We start from the raw sequence: 12,799 nt of genomic DNA, 5'->3' as shown, positions 1-12,799 counted from the left end.
TCAGAGTTCGTGCTGCTAGGCGACCTAAACTGGAACATGCTTAACACCCCAGCCATCCTACAATCTAAACTTGATGCCCTCAATCTCACACAAATAATCAATGAACCTACCAGGTACCTCCCCAAAACCTTAAACACGGGCACCCTCATAGATATCATCCTAACCAACTTCCCCTCTAAATACACCTCTGCTGTCTTCAACCAAGATCTCAGCGATCACTGCCTCATTGCCTGCATCCGTAATGGGTCAGCGGTCAAACGACCTCCACTCATCACTGTAAAACGCTCCCTGAAACACTTCTGCGAGCAGGCCTTTCTAATCGACCTGGCCGGGGTATCCTGGAAGGATATTGATCTCATCCCGTCAGTAGAGGATGCCTGGATATTTTTTAAAAATGCCTTCCTAACCATCTTAAATAAACATGCCCCATTTAAGAAATTTAGAACCAGGAACAGATATAGCCCTTGGTTCTCCCCAGACCTGACTGCCCTTAACCAACACAAAAACATCCTATGGCGTTCTGCATTAGCATCGAACAGCCCCCGTGATATGCAGCTGTTCAGGGAAGCTAGAAATCATTATACACAGGCAGTTAGAAAAGCCAAGGCTAGCTTTTTCAAGCAGAAATTTGCTTCCTGCAACACTAACTCAAAAAAGTTCTGGGACACTGTAAAGTCCATGGAGAATAAGAACACCTCCTCCCAGCTGCCCACTGCACTGAAGATAGGAAACACTGTCACCACTGATAAATCCACCATAATTGAGAATTTCAATAAGCATTTTTGTACGGCTGGCCATGCTTTCCACCTGGCTACTCCTACCCCGGACAACAGCACTGCACCCCCAACAGCAACTCGCCCAAGCCTTCCCCATTTCTCCTTCTCCCAAATCTATTCAGCTGATGTTCTGAAAGAGCTGCAAAATCTGGACCCCTACAAATCAGCCGGGCTAGACAATCTGGACCCTTTCTTCCTAAAATTATCTGCCGAAATTGTTGCCACCCCTATTACTAGCCTGTTCAACCTCTCTTTCGTGTCGTCTGAGATTCCCAAAGATTGGAAAGCAGCTGCGGTCATCCCCCTCTTCAAAGGGGGGGACACTCTTGACCCAAACTGCTACAGACCTATATCTATCCTACCGTGCCTTTCTAAGGTCTTCGAAAGCCAAGTCAACAAACAGATTACCGACCATTTCGAATCTCACCATACCTTCTCTGCTATGCAATCCGGTTTCAGAGCTGGTCATGGGTGCACCTCAGCCACGCTCAAGGTCTTAAACGATATCTTAACCGCCATCGATAAGAAACATTACTGTGCAGCCGTATTCATTGATCTGGCCAAGGCTTTCGACTCTGTCAATCACCATATCCTCATCGGCAGACTCGACAGCCTTGGTTTCTCAAATGATTGCCTCGCCTGGTTCACCAACTACTTCTCTGATAGAGTTCAGTGTGTCAAATCGGAGGGTCTGCTGTCCGGACCTCTGGCAGTCTCTATGGGGGTGCCACAGGGTTCAATTCTTGGACCGACTCTCTTCTCTGTATACATCAATGAGGTCGCTCTTGCTGCTGGTGAGTCCCTGATCCACCTCTACGCAGACGACACCATTCTGTATACTTCCGGCCCTTCTTTGGACACTGTGTTAACAACCATCCAGGCAAGCTTCAATGCCATACAACTCTCCTTCCGTGGCCTCCAATTGCTCTTAAATACAAGTAAAACTAAATGCATGCTCTTCAACCGATCGCTACCTGCACCTACCCGCCTGTCCAACATCACTACTCTGGACGGCTCTGACTTAGAATACGTGGACAACTACAAATACTTAGGTGTCTGGTTAGACTGTAAACTCTCCTTCCAGACCCATATCAAACATCTCCAATCCAAAGTTAAATCTAGAATTGGCTTCCTATTTCGCAACAAAGCATCCTTCACTCATGCTGCCAAACATACCCTTGTAAAACTGACCATCCTACCAATCCTCGACTTTGGCGATGTCATTTACAAAATAGCCTCCAATACCCTACTCAACAAATTGGATGCAGTCTATCACAGTGCAATCCGTTTTATCACCAAAGCCCCATATACTACCCACCATTGCGACCTGTACGCTCTCGTTGGCTGGCCCTCGCTTCATACTCGTCGCCAAACCCACTGGCTCCATGTCATCTACAAGACCCTGCTAGGTAAAGTCCCCCCTTATCTCAGCTCGCTGGTCACCATAGCATCTCCCACCTGTAGCACACGCTCCAGCAGGTATATCTCTCTAGTCACCCCCAAAACCAATTCTTTCTTTGGCCGCCTCTCCTTCCAGTTCTCTGCTGCCAATGACTGGAACGAACTACAAAAATCTCTGAAACTGGAAACACTTATCTCCCTCACTAGCTTTAAGCACCAACTGTCAGAGCAGCTCACAGATTACTGCACCTGTACATAGCCCACCTATAATTTAGCCCAAACAACTACCTCTTTCCCAACTGTATTTAATTTTAATTTATTTATTTATTTTGCTCCTTTGCACCCCATTATTTTTTATTTCTACTTTGCACATTCTTCCATTGCAAAACTACCATTCCAGTATTTTACTTGCTATATTGTATTTACTTTGCCATCATGGCCTTTTTTGCCTTTACCTCCCTTCTCACCTCACATTGTATATAGACTTGTTTATACTGCATTATTGACTGTATGTTTGTTTTTACTCCATGTGTAACTCTGTGTCGTTTTATCTGTCGAACTGCTTTGCTTTATCTTGGCCAGGTCGCAATTGTAAATGAGAACTTGTTCTCAACTTGCCTACCTGGTTAAATAAAGGTAAAATAAAATAAATAAAATAAAAAATCTGTAATATCACCATGATTATGTTTTATTTTATTTTACCTTTATGTAACTAGGCAAGTTCATGTTTTCAATGATGGCCTAGGAACAGAAGGTTAACAGCCGTGTTCGTTCAACCTTTTATGGTTAAACATGTCCTTTAAATGGAATCTATTGAATGGCATCTTCATCTGTCTACCTGTATTGAATTATATCTAACTCTGTCTATCTGTATTGAATGATATCTACCTGTATTGAATGATAGCTAACTCTGTCTACCTGTATTGAATTATATCTAACTCTGTCTATCTGTATTGAATGATATCTACCTGTATTGAATGATAGCTAACTCTGTCTACCTGTATTGAATGATATCTAGCTCTGTCTATCTGTATTGAATTACATCTAACTCTGTCTATCTGTATTGAATTATATCTAACTCTGTCTATCTGTATTGAATTATATCTAACTGTCTATCTGTATTGAATTACATCTAACTCTGTCTACCTGTATTGAATGATATCTACCTGTATCGACACTTACGTAATGATATCTACCTTTGTCTATCTGTATTGAACATATCTACCTCTGTCTACCTATATTGAATGATTTCTACCTGTATCGACATGTACGTAATGATATCGACATGTGTCTACCTGTATTGAATGATATCGACCTGTCTCTACACGTGTTGAATGATATCCACCTGTATTGAACATATCTACCCGTGTCTACCTGTATTGAATGATATCGACCTGTCTCTACATGTGTTGAATTACATCTAACTCTGTCTACCTGTATTGAATGATATCTAACTCTGTCTACCTGTATTGAATGATATCTACCTATGTCTACCTGTATTGAATGATATCTACCTGTGTCGACCTGTATTGAACATATCTACCTCTGTCTACCTGTATTGAATGATATCTACCTGTATTGAATGATATCTAACGCTGTCTACCTGTATTGAATGATATCTACCTGTATTGAATGATATCTAACTCTGTCTACCTGTATTGAATGATATCTAACTCTGTCTACCTGTATTGAATGATTTCTAACTCTGTCTACCTGTATTGAATGATACCTACCTGTATTGAATGATATCTACCTCTGTCTACCTGTATTGAATGATATCTACCTGTATTGAATGATATCTACCTGTGTCTACCTGTATTGAATGATATCTACCTGTATTGAATGATATCTACCTGTATTGAATGATATCTACCTGTATTGAATGATATCTAACTCTGTCTACCTGTATTGAATGATATCTACCTGTATTGAATGATATCTAACTCTGTCTACCTGTATTGAATGATATCTAACTATGTCTACGTGTATTGAATGATATCTAACTCTGTCTACCTGTATTGAATGATATCTACCTCTGTCTACCTGTATTGAATGATATCTACCTGTATTGAATGATATCTACCTGTGTCTACCTGTATTGAATGATATCTACCTGTGTCTACCTGTATTGAATGATATCTACCTGTATTGAATGAGATCTACCTCTGTCTACCTGTATTGAATGATATCTACCTGTATTGAATGATATCTACCTGTATTGAATGATATCTAACTCTGTCTACCTGTATTGAATGATATCTAACTCTGTCTACGTGTATTGAATGATATCTAACTCTGTCTACCTGTATTGAATGATATCTACCTCTGTCTACCTGTATTGAATGATATCTACCTCTGTCTACCTGTATTGAATGATATCTACCTCTGTCTACCTGTATTGAATGATATCTACCTCTGTCTACCTGTATTGAATGATATCTACCTCTGTCTACCTGTATTGAATGATATCTACCTCTGTCTACCTGTATTGAATGATATCTACCTCTGTCTACCTGTATTGAATGATATCTACCTGTATTGAATGATATCTACCTCTGTCTACCTGTATTGAATGATATCTACCTCTGTCTACCTGTATTGAATGATATCTACCTCTGTCTACCTGTATTGAATGATATCTACCTCTGTCTACCTGTATTGAATGATATCTACCTCTGTCTACCTGTATTGAATGATATCTACCTCTGTCTACCTGTATTGAATGATATCTACCTCTGTCTACCTGTATTGAATGATATCTACCTCTGTCTACCTGTATTGAATGATATCTACCTCTGTCTACCTGTATTGAATGATATCTACCTCTGTCTACCTGTATTGAATGATATCTACCTCTGTCTACCTGTATTGAATGATATCTACCTCTGTCTACCTGTATTGAATGATATCTACCTCTGTCTACCTGTATTGAATGATATCTACCTCTGTCTACCTGTATTGAATGATATCTACCTCTGTCTACCTGTATTGAATGATATCTACCTCTGTCTACCTGTATTGAATGATATCTACCTCTGTCTACCTGTATTGAATGATATCTACCTCTGTCTACCTGTATTGAATGATATCTACCTCTGTCTACCTGTATTGAATGATATCTACCTCTGTCTACCTGTATTGAATGATATCTACCTCTGTCTACCTGTATTGAATGATATCTACCTCTGTCTACCTGTATTGAATGATATCTACCTCTGTCTACCTGTATTGAATGATATCTACCTCTGTCTACCTGTATTGAATGATATCTACCTCTGTCTACCTGTATTGAATGATATCTACCTCTGTCTACCTGTATTGAATGATATCTACCTGTATCGACATGTGTTTTTATTTGTTTATTTTATTTATTTTTACCTTTATTTTACTAGGCAAGTCAGTTAAGAACAAATTCTTATTTTCAATGACGGCCTAGGAACAGTGGGCTAACTGCCTGTTCAGGGGCAGAACGACAGATTTGTCTAGCAACCTTTCAGTTACTAGTCCAACCACTAGGCTACCCTGTATTGAATGATATCTACCTGTATTTGAATTATATCTACCTTTGTCTACCTGTAATGAATGATACCTACCTGTATTGAATTATATCTATCTGTATCTATCTGTATTGAATGATAGCTACCTGTATTGAATTATATCTATCTGTATCTACCTGTATTGAATGATAGCCACCTGTATTGAATGATATCTATCTGTATCTCCCTGTATTTAATTATATCTACCTGTATTGACTGATGTCTACCTGTGTCTACCTGACTTCAGGTGAGGAGTATACCCAGTACAGTCTCCACAATGTGCACCTGCAGTACCCCTGGGTGATGGGCCTGGCCAAACACCCCCACATCCTACAGGTGGTACAGTCCATCCTGGGCTCTGATGTCATCCTGCTAGACTCACGCTTCATCTGCAAGTACCCAACAACCCCCACACCCCACCCCACAGCCACACAGGCAGGAAATGATGCCATCACTCTGACCAGTGAGGAGGAAGTGAGGTCATCAGAGAAGGACCAACAGAGTGAGACTGGACTGCCCTTCGTGGCCTGGCACCAGGATATGAGGTGAGTACATCACTAATACTTCTACAGCTACATTACTATGACAATACTAATACTACTGTCAGTTACAAGTATCTCAAAAATAGTAAAATACTACTACAGTACTACTACCGCTACCAATACTGCTTGTAGTACTGTTACTACAACTACTACAGTAGTACTACAATATTACAACTACTACATCACTACTGCTACTACTACTACTACTACAACTACAATACTACAGCTACTACTACCACAATACTACTACAACATTACTACTACTACACCAGTCCTACTACTACAGTACAACTACTACTAATACAATACTACAGCTACTACTACCACAACACTTCTACAATACTGTCACGCCCTGGTCTAAGTATTTTGTGTTTATCTTCATTTATTTGGTCAGGCCAGGGTGTGGCATGGGTTTTTGTATGTGGTGTGTATGTATTGGGATTGTAGCTTAGTGGGGTGTTCTAGTTAAGTCTATGGCTGTCTGAAGTGGTTCTCAATCAGAGGCAGGTGTTTATCGTTGTCTCTGATTGGGAACCATATTTAGGCAGCCATATTCTTTGAGTGTTTCGTGGGTGATTGTCCTTAGTGTCCTTGTTCCTGTCTCTGTGTTAGTTTACACTAATATAGGCTCTTTCGGTTTTCGTTACATTCTTTGTTTTGTAGTGTTTAATATTGATTCGTGTTTTACGTTTGTTTATTAAACATGGATCGCACGCTGCATTTTGGTCCGACTCTCCTTCACCGCAAAAGAACCGTTACAAATACTACTACTATCACAATACTACTCCTAATACTACAGTACTACTACTGCTACTACTACTACTACTACAACTATCACAATCCCACTACTACTGCTACTAATACTGCTTGTAGTACTGTCACTACAACTACTACAGTAGTACTACAATATTACTACTGCTACACCACTCCTACTACTACAGTACGTTTTGAGTAATAACAAGTATTTACTCAGCAGCTGTCTGATTCCTCCAGGTACTGGGGAATAGCTGGGGGTCCAGTCCTGTCTGTGTGGCTGGCTCTAGACGACTCACTGGCAGAAAACGGAGCCCTGAAGGTCATCCCAGGTACTGCAGCTCCCCTGACCACCTAAAACTCACCAAATCATTTAGTTTCCAGAAATGGCCAGTTCAGTTCTAATTGGTGCCACAACTAGATAAATAAATACTTAAATGGCTCCTCAAAATATTTATCTGCATTTAGCCAGGTCCAGTTAATGTTCTGAAAGCCTCTTTCTGTCATTCTAGCATGAAATGACTGTGCTAAGATGTCCTTTCATAGACAAACAGAAGACTAGAGTCTGTGTGGTTAGTAAAGTGTTTCCTCTCCTCTCCTCCTCTCTCCATCCCCTCTTCCCCCTCCTCCTCCAGGAAGCCACTGCTCTGGCATGCTGCCCCACCAACTCGCCTCCCGCCCCGGAAACATGCTGTCAGTCAACCAGGAGATCCCTGAGGAGCTGGTGCAAACGGATAGCGCTCTACTCTGCCCCCTGCTGGCTGGGCAGATGTCTGTAAGTCACACTGCCCCTCTACTGCGGGTTCTTGTCTTTTTAAGAACAACAAATGTCAGCAAACAGACATTCTGTATTACAGTGAGCTTCCCATCCCAGGTCCTACTAGACATTCTGTATTACAGGGAGCTTCCCATCCCAGGTCCTACTAGACATTCTGTATTACAGGGAGCTCCCATCCCAAGTCCTACTAGACATTCTGTATTACAGGAAGCTTCCCATCCCAGGTCCTACTAGACATTCTGTATTACAGGAAGCTTCCCATCCCAAGTCCTACTGGGCATTCTGTATTACAGTGAGCTTCCCATCCCAAGTCCTACTGGGCATTCTGTATTACAGGAAGCTTCCCATCCCAAGTCCTACTGGGCATTCTGTATTACAGGGAAATACACTCTATTCTCTATTCTTCTACAACTACAGTGCCTTGCGAAAGTATTCGGCCCCCTTGAACTGTGCGACCTTTTGCCACATTTCAGGCTTCAAACATAAAAATATAAAACTGTATTTTTTTGTGAAGAATCAACAACAAGTGGGACACAATCATGAAGTGGAACGACATTTATTGGATATTTCAAACTTTTTTAACAAATCAAAAACTGAAAAATTGGGCGTGCAAAATTATTCAGCCCCCTTAAGTTAATACTTTGTAGCGCCACCTTTTGCTGCGATTACAGCTGTAAGTCGCTTGGGGTATGTCTCTATCAGTTTTGCACATCGAGAGACTGACATTTTTTCCCATTCCTCCTTGCAAAACAGCTCGAGCTCAGTGAGGTTGGATGGAGAGCATTTGTGAACAGCAGTTTTCAGTTCTTTCCACAGATTCTCGATTCTCGAGTCTGGACTTTGACTTGGCCATTCTAACACCTGGATATGTTTATTTTTGAACCATTCCATTGTAGATTTTGCTTTATGTTTTGGATCATTGTCTTGTTGGAAGACAAATCTCCGTCCCAGTCTCAGGTCTTTTACAGACTCCATCAGGTTTTCTTCCAGAATGGTCCTGTATTTGGCTCCATCCATCTTCCCATCAATTTTAACCATCTTCCCTGTCCCTGCTGAAGAAAAGCAGGCCCAAACCATGATGCTGCCACCACCATGTTTGACAGTGGGGATGGTGTGTTCAGGGTGATGAGCTGTGTTGCTTTTACGCCAAACATAACGTCTTGCATTGTTGCCAAAAAGTTCAATTTTGGTTTCATCTGACCAGAGCACCTTCTTCCACATGTTTGGTGTGTCTCCCAGGTGGCTTGTGGCAAACTTTAAACAACACTTTTTATGGATATCTTTAAGAAATGGCTTTCTTCTTGCCACTCTTCCATAAAGGTCCGATTTGTGCAATATACGACTGATTGTTGTCCTATGGACAGAGTCTCCCACCTCAGCTGTAGATCTCTGCAGTTCATCCAGAGTGATCATGGGCCTCTTGGCTGCATCTCTGATCAGTATTCTCCTTGTATGAGCTGAAAGTTTAGAGGGACGGCCAGGTCTTGGTAGATTTGCAGTGGTCTGATACTCCTTCCATTTCAATATTATCGCTTGCACAGTGCTCCTTGGGATGTTTAAAGCTTGGGAAATCTTTTTGTATCCAAATCCGGCTTTAAACTTCTTCACAACAGTATCTCGGACCTGCCTGGTGTGTTCCTTGTTCTTCATGATGCTCTCTGCGCTTTTAACGGACCTCTGAGACTATCACAGTGCAGGTGCATTTATACGGAGACTTGATTACACACAGGTGGATTGTATTTATCATCATTAGTCATTTAGGTCAACATTGGATCATTCAGATATCCTCACTGAACTTCTGGAGAGAGTTTGCTGCACTGAAAGTAAAGGGGCTGAATAATTTTGCACGCCCAATTTTTCAGTTTTTTATTTGTTAAAAAAGTTGGAAATATCCAATAAATGTCGTTCCACTTCATGATTGTGTCCCACTTGTTGTTGATTCTTCACAAAAAAATACAGTTTTATATCTTTATGTTTGAAGCCTGAAATGTGGCAAAAGGTCGCAAAGTTTAAGGGGGCCGAATACTTTCGCAAGGCACTGTATATTGTGTTTCTCACCAATTGTGCTGTACAAACAATAAGAATTAAGGTGCCATTTGGGATTGTGATTTGATGTTGATGGTTAACCCAATCAGATCCATGATGGGTTCCTGGTCCACGCCAGTGACCCCAACACATCCCAGAAGAGACGCTGTGGCTTCGTGATACGATACGTCCCTACCTGTGCCTACCCTATACAGGTGAGAACTACTGTAGATATGTCTCTAACTGTATCTACCCTATAAAGGTGAGAACTACTGTAGATATGTCTCTACCTGTATCTACCCTTTACAGGTGAGAACTACTGTAGATATGTCTCTAACTGTGTCTACCCTATACAGTTGAGAACTACTGTAGATATGTCTCTACCTGTGTCTACCCTATGTTTCTCTCAATCTCTCTCTCTCTCTCTCTCTGCAGGACCCAAACCGTCCCAGGCGTTTCCATGCTACAGTGATGGCTAGTGGATCAGACCAGTTCAGTCACTTCTCCACCTTGCTGTGATGAGCCTTACAGCACAACTGCAACCATATCCATAGAGATACCATTACCGTATTACTGTCTGATACTTAGAGGAACCTAATGATACTGTACTCACCTTGATGACTTACTGCTGTGTTCACCTTGATGACTTACTGCTGTGTTCACCTTGATGACTTACTGCTGTGTTCACCTTGATGACTTACTGCTGTGTTCACCTTGATGATATCGGATGAACGGTTTAAAAATCACTTTTTGTTCATAGCCCCCCATATTAGGAGACCAAATGTACTGGGACAAATTCACTTCTATGTATTAAAGTAGTCAAAAGTTTAGTATTTGGTCCCATGTTCACAGCACGCATTAACTATATCAATCTTGTGACTCTACAAACGTGTTGGATGCATTTGTTGATTGTTTTGGTTGAGTTTCAGATTATTTTGTGCCCAATAGAAATGTTAAATAATGTAGGATTAGAATCGACTATGTTTCTAAACACTGCTACATTAACGTGGATGTTATCATGATTATGGATAATCCTGAATGAATCTTGATTAATGATGAGTGAGAACCTTACAGACAAAAACATCATACTCTCCAAAAATGCTAACCTCCCCTGTTATTGTAATGGTGAGAGTTTAGCATGTCTTGGGGGTATGATATAAAATGCTAACCTTCCCTGTTATTGTAATGGTGAGAGGTTAGCATGTCTTGGGGGTATGATATAAAATGCTAACCTCTGTTTTCGGGGTATGATGTGTGCATATAACTTTTTTTACTTTCTCCCTCGTCATTATTCATTCAGGACTATATGTCGTCATGGTAACGTCCATGTAGAAGTGTTTCGAACAGTACAGCATGTGTCACTGTCCCAATACCGGTGGAGCTCACAGTATCTGGGTTGGACTGGGTTGGACTGGGTCGGGCTGGGTTGGACTGGAGTCCATCTCCTGTTTCTGTAGAGTGGACCAGAACGGCCCGTAGCGCAGGAGTCCATCTCCTGTTTCTGTAGAGTGAACCAGAACGGCCCGTAGGGCAGGAGTCCATCTCCTGTTTCTGTAGAGGGAACCAGAACGGCCCGTAGGGCAGGAGTCCATCTCCTGTTTCTGTAGAGGGAACCAGAACGGCCCGTAGGGCAGGAGTCCATCTCCTGTTTCTGTAGAGTGAACCAGAACGGCCCATAGGGCAGGAGTCCATCTCCTGTTTCTGTAGAGTGAACCAGAACGGCCCGTAGGGCAGGAGTCCATCTCCTGTTTCTGTAGAGTGAACCAGAACGGCCCGTAGGGCAGGAGTCCATCTCCTGTTTCTGTAGAGTGAACAAAAAGGCAAGCCACTCTGAAGGTGACCTGAGCTGACCTGTTATTTTAGTGCATTGATAATGATAATAATTACATGTTTAAAATGTGAATGGAGGCCAAATTAAATGCTGAATGAACATGTAAGCTAATGTATCTGGGACTTCATGCTATATTACCTCTTCATGTGTCTTATTGTGATTTACGTGTTGAATAAACCATCTCACTATACACTGGCATCTTTCTCTGTGGAACTTGGTGGGTCTTACTTTGTAAGTCACAGCAAACTATGTTTCATTTGTTTCAAAAATCTGGGATTGGGATTTTAACCAGTTGAATGAAAGGGCAAAATGTAGATTTTTTTTTCTTACCCAAACATCATTATTTTTCATGAGGAGGCTACAAACAATAACGGGTCATGCTGCTTAGCATTAGAAAGGTCTGGAAATCCCCTTCCTGGTGCTGATGCTTTTACACTTTGTCAGTGTTAGGGCATTAACACTTCATGTAGTAGTTTTAACACCAGGAAGTGTTTATTGTTTACCCCAATGGAGTTCTACAATAACACCTCATATAGTAGTTTTAACACCAGGAAGTGTTTATTGTTTACCCCAATGGAGTTCTACAATAACACCTCATGTAGTAGTTTTAACACCAGGAAGTGTTTATTGTTTACCCCAATGGAGTTCTACAATAACACCTCATGTAGTAGTTTTAACACCAGGAAGTGTTTATTGTTTACCCCAATGGAGTTCTACAATAACACCTCATATAGTAGTTTTAAACACTACAACAAGAGGTCCGTATTTCTTGACAAGGTCAATGTTGAGTTAAGGACATTACAAACTACACTCACAAGTCTTTGTTGCTACATGCTCTTATGTAAACATTTAAGACATCAGAACCGGCAGCAGACATTATAACATGTAAATTAGCGCAAGCATAGACCAGTTAAACTGATACAACACTGCCTCTCACGGGTGGCCAAAAATAACAATTTCAAAGCCATGCCCCCGATAAGGCACACCTCGAGTATAATTTCCCGGTGTGCATTGCCTTTTCCAGTGAATTGTAAAGTTACCACTGATCTGTATGTGTCAGTGACAGTGATAGAGACATGTATGTTGAATTTGCTCATTTTCAGTCCTGTGGACTTCACCAAGGGAGTTACTAATGTAGGCAAATGTTATCAATAAAA

The 12,799-nt window shown here is 41.2% G+C and overlaps 1 protein-coding gene across 1 annotated transcript in view; it reads left to right on the top strand.

The window, feature by feature from the left end:
• Positions 1 to 11,840, top strand: part of LOC116353558 (probable alpha-ketoglutarate-dependent hypophosphite dioxygenase) — a 20,250-nt gene extending 8,410 nt beyond the window's left edge. Inside the window, exons 3-7 of the mRNA XM_031789456.1 lie at positions 5,961 to 6,258; positions 7,249 to 7,340; positions 7,644 to 7,783; positions 9,922 to 10,026; positions 10,247 to 11,840. Of these exons, the coding sequence (XP_031645316.1) occupies positions 5,961 to 6,258; positions 7,249 to 7,340; positions 7,644 to 7,783; positions 9,922 to 10,026; positions 10,247 to 10,330 (719 nt within the window). The 3' untranslated portion in view covers positions 10,331 to 11,840. The remainder of the gene's footprint in view (positions 1 to 5,960; positions 6,259 to 7,248; positions 7,341 to 7,643; positions 7,784 to 9,921; positions 10,027 to 10,246) is intronic.
• The last annotated feature ends 959 nt before the right edge of the window (positions 11,841 to 12,799 follow it).

This window comes from Oncorhynchus kisutch, linkage group LG15 (assembly GCF_002021735.2).
Source record: "Oncorhynchus kisutch isolate 150728-3 linkage group LG15, Okis_V2, whole genome shotgun sequence".
Classification (NCBI taxonomy): domain Eukaryota; kingdom Metazoa; phylum Chordata; class Actinopteri; order Salmoniformes; family Salmonidae; genus Oncorhynchus; species Oncorhynchus kisutch.
Note: the sequence above shows the minus strand (reverse complement) of the source record. Positions and strands in the feature narration are given on the sequence as shown.